This window comes from Pogona vitticeps, chromosome 4 (assembly GCF_051106095.1).
Source record: "Pogona vitticeps strain Pit_001003342236 chromosome 4, PviZW2.1, whole genome shotgun sequence".
Classification (NCBI taxonomy): domain Eukaryota; kingdom Metazoa; phylum Chordata; class Lepidosauria; order Squamata; family Agamidae; genus Pogona; species Pogona vitticeps.
Genome location: NC_135786.1, coordinates 118,289,601 through 118,311,502, shown reverse-complemented (window position 1 = coordinate 118,311,502; position 21,902 = coordinate 118,289,601). Strand labels below are relative to the sequence as shown.

Below are 21,902 nucleotides of genomic sequence, written 5' to 3'. Positions count from 1 at the left end.
TATACTCACTGCTTTACATTGTAGCCAAGTGTCGTTTCTTCAGTGTTGTCACATGAAAAGGTATACTAAAATATTTATGAAATGTGAAGGGGTGTACTCACTTCTGTGATATGCTGTATATTCAGTTTTTGTACCACTTAGAATACTGCTAATCTGTAGACAATGTTCACACAGTCCTCAACACAGGATCTACAACACAGAGCATGCTGAAAATACCTTGTGTATTTTGTTGTATGTTTGAAGACATTCATAGTGATGCTGAGAAGCATCCATTGTGCAGTATAAGTATATGTACATCCATTATTTTCAATGTCTGTTAATCCCAGGGAAGCATGCATTGAACTGTAGCCCTCTCACTCCTACAAAACAGAATCCCATAGCACTTGAGGGACTCGTTATTTACATAAAGGCCTTGACTCTTATTTTGAAACAATTGCATAGTCTGCATGGATCTGTGATGGTTCATTCACATTTGCAAGTAATATTTGATGCTGCAGTTATTAAGTGATAAGCACACGAAGTTCTTAAGCAATATGCATTTTTTGTACAATGGTTATAGGTTCAGTCCTAATATATTTATTTATTTATTGAGCTTATATGCCGCCCATTTAGACATAGTCTACTCTGGGCGACTCACAAACACGTAATAAAACAATTAGTATAAAGCAACAATTTCCTCCATAGCACAAAACAGAATAGATAAAGAAGGAGAGAGAATTACGTAAAGTCTGGAGGGAAGGCCTGTCTATATAACCAGGTCTTGAGTTGGTTTTTGAAAATGCCCAGTGAGGGGGGCCAGCCGAATCTCGGGGGGGAGCATGTTCCAAAGCCTGGGAGCCACTGCCAAGAAGGCCCGGTGTCTTGTTTTTTCTTTCCGGCCCTCCCTCGGCGTTAGGCTCCTCAGTCGCCCCTCCTGGCTAGATCGGGTGATACGAGTAGATCTAGGTGGGAGGAGGCGTTCTGCCAAGTATTGAGGTCCTAAACCATTTAGGGCTTTGTATGTGATCATTAGAACTTTGAAATCAATGCGGAATCAAATGGGCAGCCAATGCAATGCGGCCAGAGTAGGAGTACAGTAATATGTTGGTGTTTCCTTACCCCACCTAGAAGTCTGGCTGCTGCATTCTGCACCATTTGTAGTTTCCACATTAATCTCAAAGGCAGCCCCACATAGAACGCATCAAACGCATCTCGAGATTACGAGAGCATGGACCAAGGTGGTGAGTGCACCAACGTCAAGAAAGGGATGCAGCTGGGCAATCCGCCAAAGATGGAAATAGGCGGTGCGGACCATTGACTCCACCTGAGTTTCCATGGTGAGCGACAGGTCCAGATGTATCCCCAAGCTGCGAACCTCATTCTTAGCAGTGAGAATCACCCTCAGGACCTCCATCTTATCTGGGTTCAGCCTCAGCCAATTTTCCTGCATCCATTGCAGTACAGACCCCAGACAGCGCTGCAGGGACAGAACAGCATCCTCTGTTGGAAAGAAGGAAATTTAGAGCTGAGTGTCATCAGTATACTGATGGCACGATGCTCCACACCCCCTGATGACCCCACCCAACGGCCTCATATAGATGTTAAACAGCATTGGGGAGGGGGCGAGCCCTGCGGAACTCCACAATTGAGGCTCCACGGGGCTGAGTCCCCCTCCCCAAGCTGGACTCTCTGAAGACGATTCTCCAAGAAGGACTGGAGCCAGTCCAACGACAGTCCACTGATTCCCAGCTTGGAGAGACTCCCCAAGAGGATACCGTGGTTGACGGTATCAAAGGCAGCTGTGATATCGAGGAGGACCAACAGAGACATTTTCCGTCTGTCGGCCTCCCTCAATAGGTCATCTAACAGGGCAACCAATATTGTTTTTGTACCATGGCGTGGCCTGAAGCCTGACTGGAATGGGTCCAGGGTGTTTGTTTCATCCAAATACGCCTGAATCTTTAGATACTGTTGGGAAAACCTAAAATTCAGCAAAGCCAAATAAACAAAATAGAAAAAAACTGAACTACATGATCAGCAGTCTGATTCAATATAGGAAAACTTTATATGTTTCTGTGGATTAGAAAATGCAACTTAAAACGTCAGGTGATATAACAAATTTATATTATGTACATATCTGGAAAGAACCCAACTTATTTCAGGCAAAACTAAAATAAAATGTCTTCACCAAAATTAAAAATGTGCATCTTTAAAATAGCTTTGAAGGGGTCCAGTTAATACATACAAAATATATCTTAGCCTAATCGTAGCTATCTTGCTTTCTGTAACTTGCTTTGCTATATGAATGTTTTGCTTAGGCAGGCAAGAATGAACAAGGGAGGAGGGGCTGTCCGTCCAAGTTTCTTCAATTTACAATGAAGGTATTTCTAAATTAGAAGTCTATCTTTGAGAAGGGGGGTGTCTGACATGGAGAAATGTATTACCGCCCACAGCTAATTTCATGCAGGAACTTATACCAATTATAGAATCCTGTCCCATTTCTCCCTCCTCCTTCCAACCCCCTTAGCCCCTCTTTCATGTTATGCCTTATAAAAATGTATACAGTACTTTTGTATCTGGGGCACACGTCTCTGCATGTTTTTTGCATGTGAAGTTTGCACCTATTTGTTTGCTTTCATCTGAAATTAAACAAATAACTACTGAATCTCTCCGTCTCTGGATGATTAATTAATTAATGCATTAGAGACAGGAAAAACCAGGAAATAGTCCTGGTACCCTTCAGCTTCTTTCTTGTATTTGGGCCATAATTCCTTCTAACACAGATTTCAAGACTTTACATCCTGCTACATATTCAGAGCTGCATCTTTCATGCACAAATATATTTATTTAATTTATATCCCGTCTTTCTTCCAAGAGAACCTTAGTTCCTAAGGTTCCTCTTTCTTCAACATTATTCACTATTAAAGGCAGAGGTCCAGGCAATGTGTCATTTCAAATAGAACCAAATAGAAGTTGTTTATTTTTACAATCAAAGTCCTTAACTTTTAACAAAACACCCTTCTTCATTCCTTTTCAACCGCCAACTCTCTCTCCACCCACACTCCAAAATCCCCACCCACACTCCAAAATCCCCAATCTTCAAATCCAAAATTCTCAATCTAAACCCCTCCTCCTCCTGAAAAGAACCTTCTATCTTGTGACTCCGCTTCTCCTGCACTCTAATTGGCCCATGCAGATAGTACATGAATATTCATGAGCTGGGCAGACGCCACAGTAACGATGCAGAACGCAGAACCATGCAAAAGTACTTTTTTGGGTAATGAATATAAACCAATCTTTTTGGAGTTTCTCAGTAAGTGATTGTTTCAGATTTGAATATTGAGGAGCACTGAGCAATTTTCTTCTGAAATTCTTTGGTATGTTTTTGGAGGACAGTCTCTAGCGCCTCTTTTTAAAATCCAGTTTGGATACTGGGCATTTCTCACTCCATACATGGCAAAAGCTCTTACTGCAAAATTTAAGCATCACTTTACTTGCATGAGATATTGATGCAACCCCTTCCTAGTAGCTATTTAGTTATTAATAAATAGCTTCTACATAAAATATGCTCAAATGTTTTAGATTCTTTTTTAAAAAACAAAGCAAAACAGAATTATTAGTTTTCAAGTCGCATTTTCCCATCAAATATGTGGACATCCAATTTTTTACGAGGTTCTTTCCAAGAAAGTGCGAATTAAGAGTCAATATTTATAACGGAAATCCCAATGAGTTCAGTGGGACTCAATCCTAGGTAAGTAGGCATAAGAAGGGTACTACCAAATTTCTGCTATATTCGAACTGTTGTGCCTATTTCGCCCTGGGGCCAGTCATTATGTCAGTTATTACTCAGGCGATGAAAGCCTACGCTGACCTTAGTACGTCGACAAACAGCATCAGGCACACACTTCACCGTTTAAAAATACAGGCCTTAGGTCACGTTTCTTTTTCGACTTATTGCGCCTGCGCAATTTATTTCCTTTCCAATCAAGCTGAATTCCAGAATAAAGAAATGTATGCGCATGCGTCTCTTGTAGAATCCTTTTCTGTTCCGTTCCTGTGAGGGCGCACGCGCGGAGGGTTACTGCCTCCTTCTCCTCCCCCAGCTCAGTTCCCCTCATAAAACGACCAAGTGTCTGCCGGTGTTGAATGAGAGCAGTGGCTGAGGGAAGCGCTCTCAACCTAGACGCGAGCCCGTTGGCTCACAGTATATTGTCTCTGTTCTGTTTTGGCACTCGGCCGCTTCTCTCTCGTCGGCAGGTGAGTGTCTGAGGAAGCGAGTGAGCGGAGCCAAGAGCGCTGTGGTGTCCGGGTGGCATCAGTGTGTGGGCGAGCAGCTGTCTTTGCCGGCCCCGTGGGCGCCTCACCAAAGGCCCTGAGGGCTGCCGCCTCCCCCGCTGCACAGTTTCGGTTGGTAGCCGTCCAAGCACCTTTCTTTTCCCCGCCCCCGCCCGTTGTGTTTCGGCATGGTGTATTTGTTATCCGGGATAGGCTGTGTCCTGGCAACAGCGGTGGGCTTCTCCCCTCCATCCACCCGCTCCTCCGTTCCTGTCAACATGGTCTTGGGTTGTCTATTTAACCTCCTCAGACATTCCCCATCCGTTCGCTCAACGGCGGCATGCTCTGGAATAAAGGGCCCATGGGTGGGCCCCTCGGAGAACTCCCGTAGCCTCGTTTCCTCCTCCTTAATCTTTCGTTTGTTTATATGGATGCGACGAAGTTTGAATTTTTATCGGCTGTAAAAACTTCAGTTACATAGATACAAATTAGATCAGCAGTAACCACCGCCACCAGTACTCCAATCCACAACTGATAAGAAACATACGTGTATGTGTATAACAGTGTAAATAATATATTAACACTTAAGAAATACAGGGAGTTGATTATCACACGGTTGGCTGGTCTGCTCTTGTTTAGGATTATACTTACATTTGGTATCTGCATATTTGGGATACATGTACTTGTGGCTATCCTTCGTGTTTGTTAGCTTCTTGGCCCCCTTTTGCTGAAAGAAAGGAAACCTCTATGAACAATTTAGTATGATCCCACCTTAGGACCTGTGTATAATCATTGTGTGCATACCTAAACACTCATCTTTATCTGCTGTAAACCACCCAGAGTGGCCCTGGGTGCCAGGTGGTCGCTATATAAGTTAAATAAAGAAGAATAATCTACCGATATGAATGGCCTATTATGCCTCTGATAAAGTAGGCTCGTGTCTATAAAAGTTTCTGGTACTGTGAGCTAAATAACTGTAGAGGTGCCAAAGGACTCCTTGTTTTTGCTATGGCAGACAGACATGGTCATACTTGTGGAATTAGATTTCTCATCACCCTGTTCTAGAGTAGGGACAGAGTGTGCTTTCTTTAATTTTTCGTGTCTAACTTTTACACAGATACACACAAGTTTTGGTTCTTCTCTGATTAGGTTTTGGGCTTTGTAATCAAACTGTTTTGCAAGTTCAGTTCCCGCACTCCCCCTTTCCTTTTTTGACACTGCTACGTTTTCTTCTTCAAGCATGAGATAATTTGAACCGCTGTAAATTAATGTCATTGGCCCTGTGTTGGGGACTAGAGGTGACGGTTTTGCATTTCGCATGATGAGATCAGTCTTCACTTCCTTGTCCCTGGAACAAAGAACTATGCCTGGTAGCTTCTTTCTTGCTTTTTAATTAAGGGTTTCATATGCTGTGTTTTGAGAAGGAAAGTCTTGAACATATCAACTAAGCTGAAGGGGCTTAGTAACTGCTCTTATACCCATGAGATATTTGTCTTGTGGACCAGTGGTTTTACTGCATTATAATTTTGAACAGTGATAGGTAAAACTCAACTGTTTTGAGCAGAAGTTCATTTCTGCAGGTTCTGAAGCTCCTCCTTCTCCATCCAAGTGTTCTATTTGTCTCTAGTTTGAATCAGTTGTTTAGGTATCTGGCTGCAGAGCCAAAGGTTGGGAGTTTGGTTCCACACTGTACCTCTTTGACAGGGACTGGGCTTGATCATCTATAGAGTCGAAGTGTATTGCTTATATGATGAGATGCTGCCCTATGGGAAGAGAATGCCCTCTCCATCCTTGCCAAGGCTGGATGTGCTTCAGAAGCCATAATGACTGATACCTAAAACACAGTTTTAGTCAGGGCTTCAAAACTATTATTTTTTTCTCATAATAACCCCAGGAGCCCTAGCCAGCATAACAGAGTTTTTGGTCTTGCATTGCCTGCAGGAGAGTAAGACTGGAGAGAAGTTGAATATCTTCTGTTAGACAATGTGTTTTAAAGTTATCTGTAAACTTGCTGGCTCTTTGTAGAGTGAGTGTTGTTGGATGTGGTTTGGTGTCTCTCTGGATGGAGAAATAATACCCTATGGCAGGATGGACATCTTTCACTGGTGCAGTACTGTTCATGTATCTTGAGACCACCATTCCTAGTTAACAGTCACATTGTGGTATTTGCAGCTACCTGCAATTGCTAAGTCACAAGAACAACACTATTGATGAGGCCAATAACAAATGTGCTACTAGGAGTCAATGCTGATGACCTACGTGCCATTCTTTGTAAACCCCACTAGACATTTTAAAACTAATTAACAAATTTATAACTGTAATTTTACAAAATAAAATATCTTCAGGATTAAATTCTAACAATGAACTTCCCATCTCTAATGTTTAAACTAATTTTCAGACCTACTTTTTTGAGTTTTGATTTTAGTTGTATTTATAGTCACAGAGTATTAGGAAAAGTAGGTAAATTCATATATCACTATAGTAGTTGGCATAATTACTTTTCAAGCAGCATTTTATGAAAAGAATCCCAATAATGTTTTCTATGGCAGCATCTCATGACCTTGATGTGGCAGGTCAGCACACTGCTGAAGGTGCAGGAAGGAACAGCAAGGTAAACAACTATTTTGTGCACAGTTTGTCATATACTTTTCTCAAAGGAATGATTTTTGGCTAGTTGATTCTCTTAGTTTACCATGTAGATCTCCATAAGACCACCTCTTTTGGGCTACTGTAGGTAATTCCCCAAATAAGGCTTTTTATGAAACATTCCAACTCAAGCAACCTATGTTCTGCCAAAACATTTGATCATATTTGTTTTTTATCTGTATGACTGAGCAACACATTAATGAGGGCTTGATGCTAGAAATGAGACCTATTTTGGTTAATGCTTCTAGCGTGTACACTTGCTGATTGTATAAGTAACAATGAAACAAAACATAGAAGAGCCACTTTCAAGTGCAAGTATGTGAATTACCAACGGGCCTTTGTATCCATCCCTCACTCCCACAGAGCACAGTAATTCAATATGTTGTTTCTAATTTCTCTTTATTTTATTTTGGCGAGATAATATGTTCCCTTTTTAATATTTCAGCACCTACAGTGATGCCTCGCAAGACAAAAATAATTTGTTCCACGAGTCGTGTCATCTTGTGAAATGTTCATCTTGCAAGGTATAGTTTTCCGGAATGCATTGAAATTTAATTAATGCATTCCTATGGCCGAAAAAAGTCACTTACCAGGTAGCCCCCGGAGACCAAGGAGTGTCTGTAACAAGCACCCAGAACGCTGCCCCCCTCCGCCCGTTGCATTCATCTGCCTCTTTGGTGTGCGCAGGGCTTCTCCCCCGGATGTTTGAGTCTGGCTGTTCTATTGGATCCTGGCGCTAGTTCCTCCTAAGGGGTGTGTGAGAGCAGAGTGCCGAACAGCTGAGAGGTGGCAACCAGCTGAGAGGCGGCAGCCATGCTGTGGTCGTCTCCGCTGGTTGTTGCCTCTCAGCTGTTGGGCGCTCTACTCACACACACCCCTTAGGAGGAAACAGTGCCAGGATCCAATAGAACAGCCCCTCCGCCCCCTCTCAGCTGTTCTATTGGACCCTGGTGCTCCTATGGGGTGTGTGTGAGCGCCAAGATCCAATAGAACAAATGAGAGGTGGGCAGAGGGGCTGATCTATTGGATTCTGGCACTCCTAGGGGGTTTGTGAGCACCAGGATCCAATAGAACAACTGAGAGGTGGGTGGAGGGGCTGTTCCATTGGATCCTGGCACTGTTTCCTCCTAAGGGTTGTGTGTGAGCAGAGCACTGATCAGCCGAGAGGCGGCAACCAGCTGAGAGGCGGGTGGAGGGGGGCATTTTATTAATAATAAACCCTGAGAGGGTTGCCGCCTCTCAGCTGTTTGGTGCTGTGCTCACACATACCCTTTAGGAGGAAACAGTGCCAGGATCCAATAGAACAGCCTGACTCAAACATCTGGGAGAGAAACCGCCCCATGCGCCAAAGAGGCAGATAAATGCGGCGTGGGCAGGTGGTGTTCTGGGCCGCTGTTACAGACGCTCCTTGGTCTCCGGAGCTACCTGGTAAGTGACTTTTTTCACCCATAGGAATGCATTAATTAAATTTCAATGCATTCCTATAGGAAACTGCACCTCTCAAGATGAAAATTTTTGTAAGACAACACGTCTTGCAAGTCACTGAAAAATTTGCGAAATGCTTTCATGTTGGGGGTTTTTCGTTGTGTGAGGCATTCATCTTGTGAGGCATCACTGTATGTTCTAAGTTTACATTTTCCTTTCCTTCCTTAGATCTTATCAAAGAGATCTGACTTTTCCTTCTTGTTTGTTTCTATTTCTTAGCATGATTATTGTATTAGCTTTCTTTGCATCAGCTATTAAAAGGTTGCATTTGGGATTCTGACTTCGTGTCTCTTACATTTTACTTTTGCTTCTTGCCTGTCCTTAACAATTTAAAGTCTCAATGGTCATCCATCAGTGTTTTTCATTTGTTTTGAATTGTCTTTTTGCAATTTTTCCTTGATAATATCAGTTTCAACCCATAGTTCTTGTTTTGTGTTCAATTTAGTACTCATAAGAATTTTAACCCCCTTCATGGATTGCAGCCCCTTCATGGATTGCTGCCTTGTCGTGGTGCAGGGGCTTGAGTAACTCAGAGAAGCTATGGGCTATGCTGTGCAGGGCCACCCAAGACGGACAGGACATAGTGGAGAGTTCCGACTAAACGCAATCCACCTGGAGTAGGAACTGGCAATGCCACTCCAGTATTTTTGCCAAGAAAACCCCATGATCAGAAACAAAAGGCTAAAAGATATGACACTGGAAGATGGGCCCCTCAGGTCGACAGGCGTCCAACGTGCTATTGAGGAAGAGCGGAGGACAAGTACAAGTAGCTCCAGAGCTAATGAAGTGGTTGGGCCAAAGCCGAAAGGACGCTCGGCTGTGGACGTGCCTGGAAGTGAAAGGAAAGTCCGATGCTGCAAAGTAAAATACTGCATAGGAACCTGGAATGTAAGATCGATGAACCTTGGGAAGCTGGAGGTGGTCAAACAGGAGATGGCAAGAATAAACATTGACATCCTTGGAGATGGGGTATTGTAAGCAATTCCAAGAAATACTGGTCCTCAGACTGATCCTCCATGCAGACTGAGTCTAACTCAGCAGCTAGATACCAAAAGAAAAAATCCTTTCTCTCCAAAAGCCTTTCAACTCTCCTGCTGCCGCAGCCGAAGCGTTAGAGCAGGAGAAAAGCCATAAAAGTATAAATCTGTCTTGACAAAAAACAGACCTACACTGGAGCTCTGCAAGGTATCCACTGACTTGCTAGGAAATGCAACTGCATTTTCATACACATAAACATATACAGGATTGGTCTCTTAACAGACTTCACCCGAAAGCTAAGTCTTTCTTTAAGACTCTTAGCTGAAAAGAAAAAAGCAATTTAGCTCTGATCTATAGCTCTTCAAAGTAAAACGACAGCCTGGGGAATACCTTCTGTAGCCGAAGCCTGAAATCACCCAGCTGTGAATTACAGCAAGACAGCACGTACATCGAGATGCACTACTGCATTCCACAAGCAAACGAAATAAATCACAGCCCGTGTTCCGTCCAACCGCTGCGACCATGTAAGCAATCCCCCATCTCCAAGGAGATTAAGGGGAAGCCGGAGAAGGAGAGATTCCAGAAAATTAGTCAGTCCTTATGAGCTAAGACGAGCCCTAGATCTCAGCCAGGCCCTGCACTAATTTTCCTTCCTCAAGCCCATCCCCTTGTTTAAGAAAAAGCAACAAACACAGACAATTCATGAGTTTGCACTCAGGCTAATCTGGGCTCTATATATGGTAGCAAAATATTCGTGGCCAATTAGTTAGGCTAGTTTGTACAAGAGACCAATGCATGCAATCTTAAACATTATTGCTTTTATTCAGAAAGATAGTTCTAAACAGAATTCAGATTATAGTACAGCATTTCAGTCAGTAACATTTCCATATCAAGTCAGACAGACCACCCCACAAACTCCAGCTGAGAAAAATAACATAAGAAAACATACTAAGCTAGAATTATGCACAGACGTTGTCTTTCTTACGTATCCTGTGACTCCATAGTCCATAGTCCTTCAGGAAAGGTTAGATTCTTGGTATAACCCAAAAGTCCATGTTGGCAAAAAGCTCCATTCAAAATTTATAATCCATTTTGGGAAAAAGCACATGTCTGTCCTTTCTCAGTCAAACTCCATCTTTTTCCTTCTACCAACTTCCTTCTCCTTCCCAGGATGCCTCATAAGGAACACCCCCTCCTGGGTCTTGTTGTCCCGCCTAACTTTCTCATGGGAGTTTGAGTTGTTATCATGTTTTGTGGCAGAATTATTATGACTACCAGGAATGTAACTCTCTGGCTCTCCTTAGCAACTAGATAACCAGAGAACGAAGCTTCTCTGAAACAGCATGCAAATTTTTCCTACCACAGACACAGACATAAAATCAAGATGGATGCTATTGTGACAATCTTAGGACTACATATCCCATTCTAATACACATAAAAACACAAATCATCACATCAGTGAACTAAAATGGACAGGAATGGACGAATTCGGCTCAGATGATTATTATATCTATTATTGTGGGCAAGAATCCCGTAGAAGGAATGGAGTAGCCTTCATAGTCAACAAAAGAGTGGGAAAAGCTGTAATGGGATACAATCTCAAAAATGATAGAATGATGTCAATACGAATCCAAGGCAGACCTTTCAACATCACAATAATCCAGGTTTATGCACCAACCACCATTGCTGAGGAGACTGAAATTGAACAGTTTTATGAAGATTTACAACACCTTCTAGAACTGATGCCAAAGAAAGATGTTCTTCTCATTCTATGGGACTGGAATGCTAAATTAGGGAGCCGAGAGATAAAAGGAACAACAGGGAAGTTTGGCCTTGGAGTTCAGAACGAAGCAGGACAAAGGCTAATAGAGTTTTGTCAAGAGAATAAGCTGGTCATCACACTCTTTTCCAACAACACAAGAGGCGACTCTGTACATGGAAATCACCAGATGGGCAATATCGAAATCAGATTGATTATATTCTCTGCAGCCAAAGATGGAGAAGCTCTATACAGTCAGCAAAAACAAGACCTGATCATCAGCTTCTCATAGCAAAATTCAAGCTTAGACTGAAGAGAGTAGGAAAAACCACTGGCCCCTCAGGTATAATCTAAACCAAATCCCTTATGAATACACAGTGGAAGTAAAGAACAGATTTAAGGAACTAGATTTGGTGGACAGAGTGCCTGAAGAACTTTGGATAGAGACTCGTAACATTGTCCAGGAGGCAGCAACATAAAACATACCAAAGAAAAGGAAAGGCAAGAAAGCAAAGTGGCTGTCCAACGAGGCCTTAGAAATAGCAGAGAGAAGGGAAGCAAAATGCAAGGGAGATAGGGAACGTTACAGAAAATTGAATGCAGAATTCAAAAGAATAGCAAGGAGAGAAAAGAGGGCCTTCTTAAATGAACAATGCAAAGAAATAGAGGAAAATAACAGAAAAGGAAAAACCAGATATCTGTTCAGGAAAATTGAAGATATTAGAGGAACATTTAGCGCAAAGATGGACTTGTTAAAGGACAAAAATGGGAGGGACCTAACAGAAGCAGAAGACGTCAAGAAGAGGTGGCAAGAATACACAGAGGAATTATATCAGAAAGATTTGGATATCCCGGACAACCCAGACAATGTAGTTGCTGACCTTGAGCCAGACATCCTGGAGAGTGAAGTCAAGTGGGTCTTAGAAAGCCTGGCTAACAACAAGGCCAGTGGAGGTGATAGCATTCCAGTTGAACTATTTAAAATCTTAAAAGATGATGCTGTTAAGGTGCTACATTCAATATGCCAGCAAGTTTGGAAAACCCAACAGTGGCCAGAGGATTGGAAAAGATCAGTCTACATCCCGATCCCCAAGAAAGGCAGTGTCAAAGAATGCTTCAACTACCGTACAATTGCACTCATTTCACACGCTAGCAAGGTTATGCTCAAAATCCTGCAAGGTAGGCTTCAGCAGTATGTGGACCGAGAACTCCCAGAAGTACAAGCTGGATTCCGAAGAGGCAGAGGAATTAGAGACCAAATTGCTAACTTGCGCTGGATTATGGAGAAAGCCAGAGAGTTCCAGAAAAATATCTACTTCTGCTTCATTGACTATGCAAAAGCCACTGACTGTGTGGACCACAGCAAACTGTGGCAAGTGCTTAAAGAAATGAGAGTGCCTGACCACCTTATGTGTCTCCTGAGAAACCTATATGTGGGACAGGAAGCAACCATTAGAACTGGTCATGGAACAACTGATTGGTTCAAAATTGGGAAAGGAGTACGACAAGGCTGTATATTGTCCCCCTGCTTATTTAACTTATATGCAGAATACATCATGCGGACGGCTGGACTGGATGAAACCCAAGCCGGAATTAAGATTGCCGGAAGAAATATCAACAACCTCAGATATGCAGATGATACCACTCTGATGGCAGAAAGTGAGGAGGAATTAAAGAACCTTGTAATGAGAGTGAAAGAGGAGTGCAAAATACGGTCTGAAACTCAACATCAAAAAAACTAAGATCATGGCCACTGGTCCCATCACCTCCTGGGAAATAGAAGGGGAAGACATGGAGGCAGTGACAGATTTTATTTTCCTGGGCTCCATGATCACTGCAGATGGAGACAGCAGCCACGAAATTAAAAGACGCCTGCTTCTTGGGAGGAAAGCGATGACAAATCTTGACAGCATCTTAAAAAGCAGAGACATCGCATTGCCAACAAAAGTCTGAATAGTCAAAGCTATGGTTTTTCCTGTCGTGACGTATGGAAGTGAGAGCTAGACCATAAAGAAAGCAGACCGCCGAAGAATGGATGCCTTTGAATTGTGGTGCTGGAGGAGGCTCTTGAGAGTCCCCTGGACTGCAAGGAGAACAAACCTATCAATTCTAAAGGAAATCAACCCTGAGTGCTCACTGGAAGGACAGATCCTGAAGCTGAGGCTCCAGTACTCTGGCCATCTCATGAGAAGAAAAGACTCCTTGGAAAAAACCTTGATGTTAGGAAAGTGTGATGGCAAGAGGAGAAGGGGACGACCGAGGATGAGATGGCTGGACAGTGTCTGTGAAGCTACCAACATGAATTTGACACAACTCCGGGAGGCAGTGGAAGATAGGAGGGCCTGGCGTGCTCTGGTCCATGGGGTGACGAAGAGTCGGACACAACTAAACGACTAAACGAACGAAATGAAGAATTTTAAATTAATGTAAACAAAACAAACACAAATACTAGAAATGTTAAAATCTCAGTAACAGCCCCCAGGTTTCAAGTACTTTAGGACACTTCCTCAGGCTGCGCATTACAAAGGTGGTAGGCCAGTGTGGTAAGTATGTGGCTATGGAGCATCAGAGGTTGGGAGTTCAAATACCTGTATCTCAGAATAGCTAGCCTGTGTGACCTTCAGCAAGTTGCGTGGTTCCAGGATCTTATTATTTATCCTTAGATTTGTGGCTTACTGCTGAAAATTCAAAGTAAAGAATAGTATAAAATGCAATATAAGAAACTGAATAAGGTGAAAGATATTAAAGTTATGGTGGGTGGTGGGATTATGTTTCTATGCTGTGATGGGTATTGCAGGGTTTGCTTGCTTTTTGGGGTTTCCCCCCCCATTTGCTCTTTTGATGTTTTTTTGCTTTCTGCTTTGCTTTTTTGCATTTCTGATGGGTCTTGCACGGTTTGTTTGCTTCCCCCCCCCTTTGGCCAAAACGGATTAATCATGTTTCCGATGGGTCTTGCAGTGTTTTTGTTGTTATTGTTTTGGTGATTTTTTCCTTTGGCCGGAACGGATTAATTAAATTTTAGTGCATTCCTATGGGAAATGGTGCTTTGACTTAAGACCATTTCGAGTTACAACTGGTGTTCCGGAACCAATTAAGTTCATTAGTCGAGGCACCACTGTACATGGATATTGTACAATATGAGTTGGAGAGCACATAGTTCTCCTTTGTGGCCTCTGTGAATACATATTAATGGGTTAATCTGCGCTCGAGCAGAGCAGTCTCGGAAACGTACAGCTTTAAGCACTTAGTGCTGGGACCTCCTCTACACCTGGCTACACCTGTCACGGATTTGGCGACAGGAAAAACACAGAGTTATTGAAGACACTTACAAGTTCTTCTTCTTTTGCAAGATGGTTGTACAGTGGTGCCTCGCTTAACGAGCACACCGTACAACGACGAAATCGCATAGCGATCCCTTTTTTTGGATTTTTTAATAGGGCAAAATTCGCTTTGCGAAGACTGGTAAGCGTTTCGCTTACTGATCTTCGCAAAACGAAGCCCGACGATCAGCTGTTCAGTGGCCAAAATGGCCGCCGGAAGCCCGGAAATGGCCCAAAATGGCTGCACGCAGCGTTTTCGCGCCCTCGTTAAGCGAGGGGAGGGCGCGAAAATGGCTGCTGGCCATTAAGAAGCATCGCTGAACGGTGAGTATTCGGCCCATTTGGAACGCATTAAACCATGTTTAATGCGTTCCAATGGAATTCCCTGCCCCGTTGAACGATGCTTCAGCATAGCGAAGGTTAATCCAGAACGGATTAACCTCGCTATGCGAGGCACCACTGTATTTATAAGTATTTACAAGTATTTACAGGTAGGCATCACATCAGCATGGCAGGAACTCTTTATACAAACTGACATGGTGGATAGCAGAAAATGGTGAAGAAAGAAGAGGATGATACACAGACACTGTCCACTTATGTACATATACATGGCTTTTCTAGTTCAATCAGAAGACACATGACTTCATCCTCTGCACCTGGTTTCTTATTTCCAGACATTGCATCATCTTCAGAGTGACTCAGCTTATTCACATCTGTGCACAATGGCAGCTCATTAATAATACATTTATTCAGGTTCAGGCCTACAAAATTTCTATATTCTGACACCCCTCCTAATTTTTTATGCCTGAACATAACACATTCCCAACTCATTTACACATTTCTCATGTTTCTGTGTACTTAAAGGCTTGACCACAGTGTCCTCCTGGGGAGGTTCTCTAAAATAGGGATCGGTGGCCTCACTTTGTCCTATCTCCAATCCTTTCTTGGGGGCTGTCCCAGAGAATGCAGTTAGGGGAGATGGTTTCCATCCCTTGGATCCTCAACTGTGGAGTGCCCCTGGAGTTGATCATTTCCCCATTGCTGTTTAACATCTATATGAGGCTGCTGGGGGAGGTAATCCAGAGATTTGGAGTGACTTGGCATCAATATGCTGATGGCACACAAGTCTATCTCTCCTTTCACCCTTCTGCAGTGGATGCTCTCTCATCCCTTGACGTTGTGCTGGGGTGGATGAGGGATAGTAGACTGAGGCTGAACCCGGAGAAGACAGAGGTCCTCTGGCTGGGTGCTCCTGATATCTGTGGTTTGGGCAGTTCTCTCTTCTTTGGCAGGGTTATTCTCTCCGCCAGGGATGAAGTCTCTGCATCATCCTGGACCCGGCACTGTCAATAGATAATCAAATAGCATTGGTGATCTGATCCTCCTATTTTTATTTTCGGTAGATTGTGCAGTTGCTTCCTTAGCTGAATGTCTGGTCCCTCACCACGTTGGTCCATGCATTGGTAATCTCAAGAATAAACCTCTGTAATTTTCTTTACATAGGCCTTCCCTTGAGGCTGACACAGAAATTTCAGCAGGTCCAGAACATGGTGGGCAGGTTAGGGGAGGAGTTAGTAAATATCAACATATCTTCTCAACCATGGCCGCACTACACTGGCGTTACACTATCTGTCCACTTTTGTGCAAACATCAGGATGATTATTTTAACATATATAGCTCTAAACAGTTTGGGACCTCGGTACCTGGAAGAAAACCTTCTTCCACCAAGAACTACCTGCCCTACACATTCATTCCAGGCAAGTTGTCTGAGTGTACTGACTCCAAGGGAGGCCTGAAGGGATAAGACTAGGAGTAGGGCCTTCTCACAGTCACACCCAGCTAACCAGCTACCTCTGAAATTTGCCTGACCCCCCTCGTTAACATTAAAAAAAAAAACATTTTAAAACTTGGTGGTTTTGACGGGCATTCCCATCAATGGAAACCCCTTGAAAAGACCAGCCTTAAGATGATAGTTCAGTTATTTTAAATATTGAACATAAAGGTAAAGGTAAAGGTTCCCCTTGACAATTTTTGTCCAGTCGTGTTCGACTCTAGGGGGCGGTGATCATCCCTGTTTCCAAGCCATAGAGCCAGCGTTTTGTCCGAAGACAATCTTCCGTGGTCACATGGCTAGTGCGACTTAGACACAGAACGCTGTTACCTTCCCACCAAGGTGGTCCCTATTGATCTACTTGCATTTGCATGCTTTCGAATCGCTGGGTTGGCGGGAGCTGGGACAAGCGATGGGGGCTCACTCCATCGTGTGGATTCGATCTTATGACTGCTTGGTCTTCTGACCCTGCAGCACAGGCTTCTGTGGTTTAGCCTACAGCGCCACCACGTCCCTATAAAATATTGAACATGCCATTGAATATTTTATACCTTTATTGATGCTTTTTTGTCTGTGTTGTGAACTTCCCAGAGTAACCTGGCTGGATGGGCAGTATACAAATTTAATAAAGAAAGAATTAATGAGTTCTTTAGCAGAAAAAATTGGCTTAAAAGAGCACTTTTTCTTCTGAGTTTTAGGAATTTAAGATCAGCCAATTAAAGTATAAACTAGCTCAAAGTCTTCCTTTGCAGAGCCACTCCTCTCTCATAACCAACATTTTAAAGATATAACACTTAGGAGGCTATCTTTAGGTAGAAAAAGAAAAGACTATATTTTGCTCAATATTTGAGCAGGCTTCATATAGGATCAGAAGTAATTACAACAAGGAAAAAAGATTCAAAGGTAGCAAGAGGTGAATTTCTCTACCCCACATGGTTTGAGAAATTGTTATTCTGCAGACCAGCTTAGCCCACAATATTTCTTACAAGCATCTTGAAAAGAAACAAAGAGCCACTGACATAAAACTGTTTTTTGTATCAGGTTGGGGTTAAAACAACCCAGTTTAGATTTTAGTCTACATATGAGGCATGTGCAGACTACTGTGCTAGGGGAGCAGGTATTCTGTTCAGAAGTCTGTCTATTTTGAGGTGCAGGTGGAATTGATTCCTTGAAATCGACTCAACATCTGTATCGACCCTGCCACTTATAAAAAAACCCCACTATCTGATACAGTGCTATACCAGACAGCAGAATTTTTAAAATAAATAAAATCACTATACTTTCTTCCCCCTGCTCACCTGATTGCCCGCCTTGCCAGCAGAATCTGTATCCCCTGCTTCCCAGTTGCCTACCCAGCTGCCACTCAGCCAGATTGCTCCCCTATCGCCCTATTGCCTGCCCAATTGCTCCCCCACCTGATTTGTCCCATTCCCAAATCATCCCTCACTGCCTGCCCAATTGCCTCTGATTGCCCATCCAATTTCCCATCACAAGCCTGATTTAATCCTCATCACAAATCCAATTGCCCCATCCACCTGATTCATTGCCTGACCATTTCCTCCCACCAGCAAGATTCCCCCATCGTACATCCAATCGCCTCACTAACCCCAATAGCTCGTGTCCATCTGATCACCCCCTTGCCTGGCCAGTTGCCCCCCAGTTGCCCCACTGCCTTTGGCTTACCTTTTTTCCTTCACAGGCGGTGATGGTGGTGTATGCAGATGCAAAACATTTGTATTCATACTACAGTCCACATGATTTAGCCCGAATCCATAAGTTGGTTTATTCCAGCAGTGGAGATCTGCCCTAAACTAAAGACAAAGAGCAATAAAAACATTGGAGCAAGAGGGAAGGAGGGATTTCTTCTAGGACCAGAGATGGTTGTGTCATGAACTAGATTGAAATCTTTTGAAAACAGAATTAGTCAGTGGTTTTGGTTGAGCTTTGACTTCAAGCTCTGCGACAGCTGCTATGTAATGAATCTAGTCAGCATAGGGCTGGATATTATCCACAGGGAAGAGCAGGTTCTGTTCTCCTACTAGGTCAACTGGAGCAGGATGTGTGGTTAGAGTGTTCAAGTGGGATTACATGTAAATTACAGTGGTGCCTCGCATTGCAACGTTAATTCGTTCCGCAAAAATCACTGCTGAACGAAAACGTCGCAATGTGAAATAAAGCCCATAGAAACGCATTAAAACCTGATTAAAGTGTTCCTATGGGCTTAAAACTCACAGTTCAGCGAAGATCCTCCATAGAGCGGCCATTTTCACTGCCTGTTAAGCGAGGAATCCGTTCCAGAAAACAGCGGGCGGCCATTTTGTTTACCCGGCGGCCATTTAGAAACTGCCAATCAGCTGTTTTAAAATCGTAGCTTTGCGATGCTCGGTTCCCGAAGCAGGGAACTGGTCATCGCAAAGCGAAATTCCCCCATAGGGAACATCGCAAAGCGATTGCTTTTGCAATCGCAAAAAATTCGTCACAAAGCAATTTCATCGCTAAACAGAGCGATCGCTATGCGAGGCACCACTGTACCTACATTATGTGATGTGGACCCTTCATGGATTGCTGCCTTGTTCTGGCGAAGGGGCTTGAGTAATTCAGAGAAGCTATGGGTTATGCCATGCATCCTTCATGGATTGCTGCCTTGTCGTGGCGAAGGGGCTTGAGTAACTCAGGGAAGCTATGGGCTATGCCGTGCAGCGACACCCAAGACGGACAGGTCATAGTGGAGAGTTCTGACTAAACGCAATCCACCTGGAGTAGGAATTGGCAATGCCACTCCAGTATCTTTGCCAAGAATGCCCCATGATCAGAAACAAAAGGCTAAAAGATATGACGCTGGAAGATGGGATCCTCAGGTTGGAAGGTGTCCAACATTCTACTGAGGAAGAGCGGAATACGAGTACAAGTAGCTCCAGAGCTAATGAAGTGGTTGGGCCAAAGCCGAAAGGACGCTCAGCTGTGGACATGCCTGGAAGTGAAAGGAAAGTCCAATGCTGCAAAGAAAAATACTGCATAGGAACCTGGAATATAAGATCTAGGAACCTTGGTAAGCTGGGTGTGGTCAAACAGGAGAAGGCAAGAATAAACATTGACATCCTGGGCATCAGTGAACTAAAATGGACAGGAATGGGCAAATTCAATTCAGATGATTACCATATCTACTACTGTGGGCAAGAATCCCGTAGAAGGAATGGAGTAGCCCTCATAGTCAACAAAAGAGTGGGAAAATCTGTATTGGGATATAATCTCAAAAATGATAGAATGATTTCTATACAAATCCAAGGCAGACCTTTCAACATCACAGTAATCCAAGTTTATGCACCAACTGCCAATGCTGAAGAGGCTGAAATTGACCAATTATGTGTTGACTTACAACTTCTAGAACTGATGAAAGAAAGATGTTCTTCTCATTCTATGGGACTGGAATGCTAAAGTAGGGAGTCAAGAGATAAAAGGAACAACAGGTAAGTTTAGCCTTGGAATTATAAGTCGAAGCAGGGCAAAGACTAATTGAGTTTTGTCAAGAGAACAAGCTGATCATCACAAACACTCTTTTCGAACAACACAAGAGGCGACTCTACACATGGACATCACCAGATGGGCAATACCGAAATCAGATTGATTATGTTCTCTGCAGCCAAAGATGGAGAAGCTGTATATAGTGGTGCCCCCCATGACGATGATTATCCGTTCCACCGAACTAGCTGTCTTGTGAAAGCATCGTCATGCGAAAACCATTTCCCCATTGGAATGCATTGAAACCCGTTTAATGTGTTCCAATGGGGAAATAGTCGTTGTCCAGTGAAAATTGTCCATAGGGAAGCCACTTAGTGAACTGCTGATCAGATGTTTAAATCGCTGTCTTGCGAAGCATCGGTCCGGAAAGCACGCGTCTTGCAAAGATCTCCCATAGGGAAGCCATTTTGGGGAGTCGCCGATCAGCTGTAAAAATTGTCATCTTGTGAATAAATGGTCTGCGAAGCATGGACCAAATCATCATCCAGTGAAAATTGCCCATTGGAATCACTGTTTTGCGAATCGCTATAGCGATCGCAAAACCTCATTGTTACGCGGATTCATTGTTTAGCGAGGTCGTCGTATAGCAAGGTACCACTGTACAGTCAGCAAAAACAAGGCCTGGAGCTAATGGTGGCTCTGATCATCAACTTTTTATAGCAAAACTCAAGCTTTAACTGAAGAAAGTAGGAAAATCCACTGGGCTAGTCAGGTATAATCTAAACCATATCCCTTATAAATACACAGTGGAAGTGAAGAACAGATTTACGGAACTAGATTTGGTGGACAGAGTGCCTGAAGAACTCTGGATGGAGGCTCGTAACATTGTACAGGAGGCAGGAACAAAAACCATCCCAAAGAAAAGGAAATGCAAGAAAGCAAAGTGGCTGTCCAATGAGGCCTTACAAATAGCAGAGAAGGGAATCAAAATGCAAGGGAGATAAGGAAAGTTACAGAAAATTGAATGCAGACTTCCAAAAAGGAAAAGAACAGAAAGGGAAAAACCAGAGATCTGTTCAAGAAAATTGGAGATGTTCAATGAACGTTTTGTGCAAAGATGGACATGATAAAGGACAAAAATGTTAGGGACCTAACAGAAGCAGAAGACATCAAAAAGAGGTGGCCAGAATACACAGAGGAGTTATACCAGAAAGATGTGGATGTTCCGGACAATCCAGTTAGTGGGCCAATGAGGCCTTAGAAATAGAGAAGAGAAGGGAGGAAACGCGATGACAAACCTAGACAGCATCTTAAAAAGCAAAGTCATCACCTTGCCGACAAAAGTCAGCATAGTCAAAGCCATGGTTTTTCCTACAGTGATGTATGGAAGTGAGAGCTGGATGATAAAGAAAGCTGACCGCCGAATAACTGATGCTTTTGAATTGTGGTGCTGGAGGAGGCTCTTGAGGGTCTCCTGGACTGGAAGAAGAACAAACCTATCAATTGTGAAGGAAATCAACCCTGAGTGCTCACTGGAAGGACAGAGATGTTTGCCCCTCATGGCCCCTGTTTGTCTCCCCAAAACAGAGACCTAATGAAGGCAAACCATAAAAACATACCTGTTCAGACGCTGCCACCAGCTAATTTCTTTAGTAACGTACTTTACTTATCTTAGTTCCCCAGATCTGGGTTCAGAATTCCTGCCACGAAGCTTTTCCCAAAAGCTCTAGCAGGTAACCTAAAGGTACTCTTGACAAAAAAAATTCACTTTAAACTCAGGATTTTCTGGATTGCTTCATATCCCGCCGCTGGACATTTTCACACACTGCTACCAGTTGATTTCTTTATCAACGTACTTTTTAAAGGAAAGACAAAGGTCCATTCATCACTGTCTTTTGAATAAAACAGGTTTATTGATTACAGATGTTTCTATAATAATTCATAAGTACCTTCTTCAGGTTCATCAAGCAACAATAACAATCTTCTATACAGTGGTGCCTCGCTTAACGAGCGCACCGTTTAACGACGAATCCGCATAGTGATGCGAATTTTGCGATCATTTTTAGGATCGCATTGCAATGCTAAACATCACATTGCAATGATCGGTAAGCATTTCGCCTACTGATCTTTGCATTGCAATGTTAGGGAAACAGCTGATCGGTGGTTCCAA

General features: G+C 43.2%; 1 protein-coding gene across 16 annotated transcripts in view; it reads left to right on the top strand.

Annotated features, from left to right (window-relative positions):
* Positions 1-4,009: 4,009 nt before the first annotated feature.
* RALGPS2 (Ral GEF with PH domain and SH3 binding motif 2) overlaps positions 4,010-21,902 on the top strand; it is a 368,517-nt gene continuing 350,624 nt past the window's right edge. For 5 of the 16 annotated variants that reach the window (XM_078392377.1, XM_078392378.1, XM_078392379.1 and 2 more), the window contains exon 1: positions 4,013-4,236. Coding sequence is in view for 5 of the 16 variants with exons in the window: in XM_072999586.2 (XP_072855687.2) it covers positions 6,810-6,865 (56 nt within the window). In the remaining 11 variants the exon portion in view is untranslated. Of the gene's footprint in view, positions 4,237-6,794; positions 6,866-21,902 lie in introns of those variants that run through there. The other 11 variants (XM_072999586.2, XM_072999582.2, XM_072999584.2 and 8 more) reach the window with 4 other exon arrangements.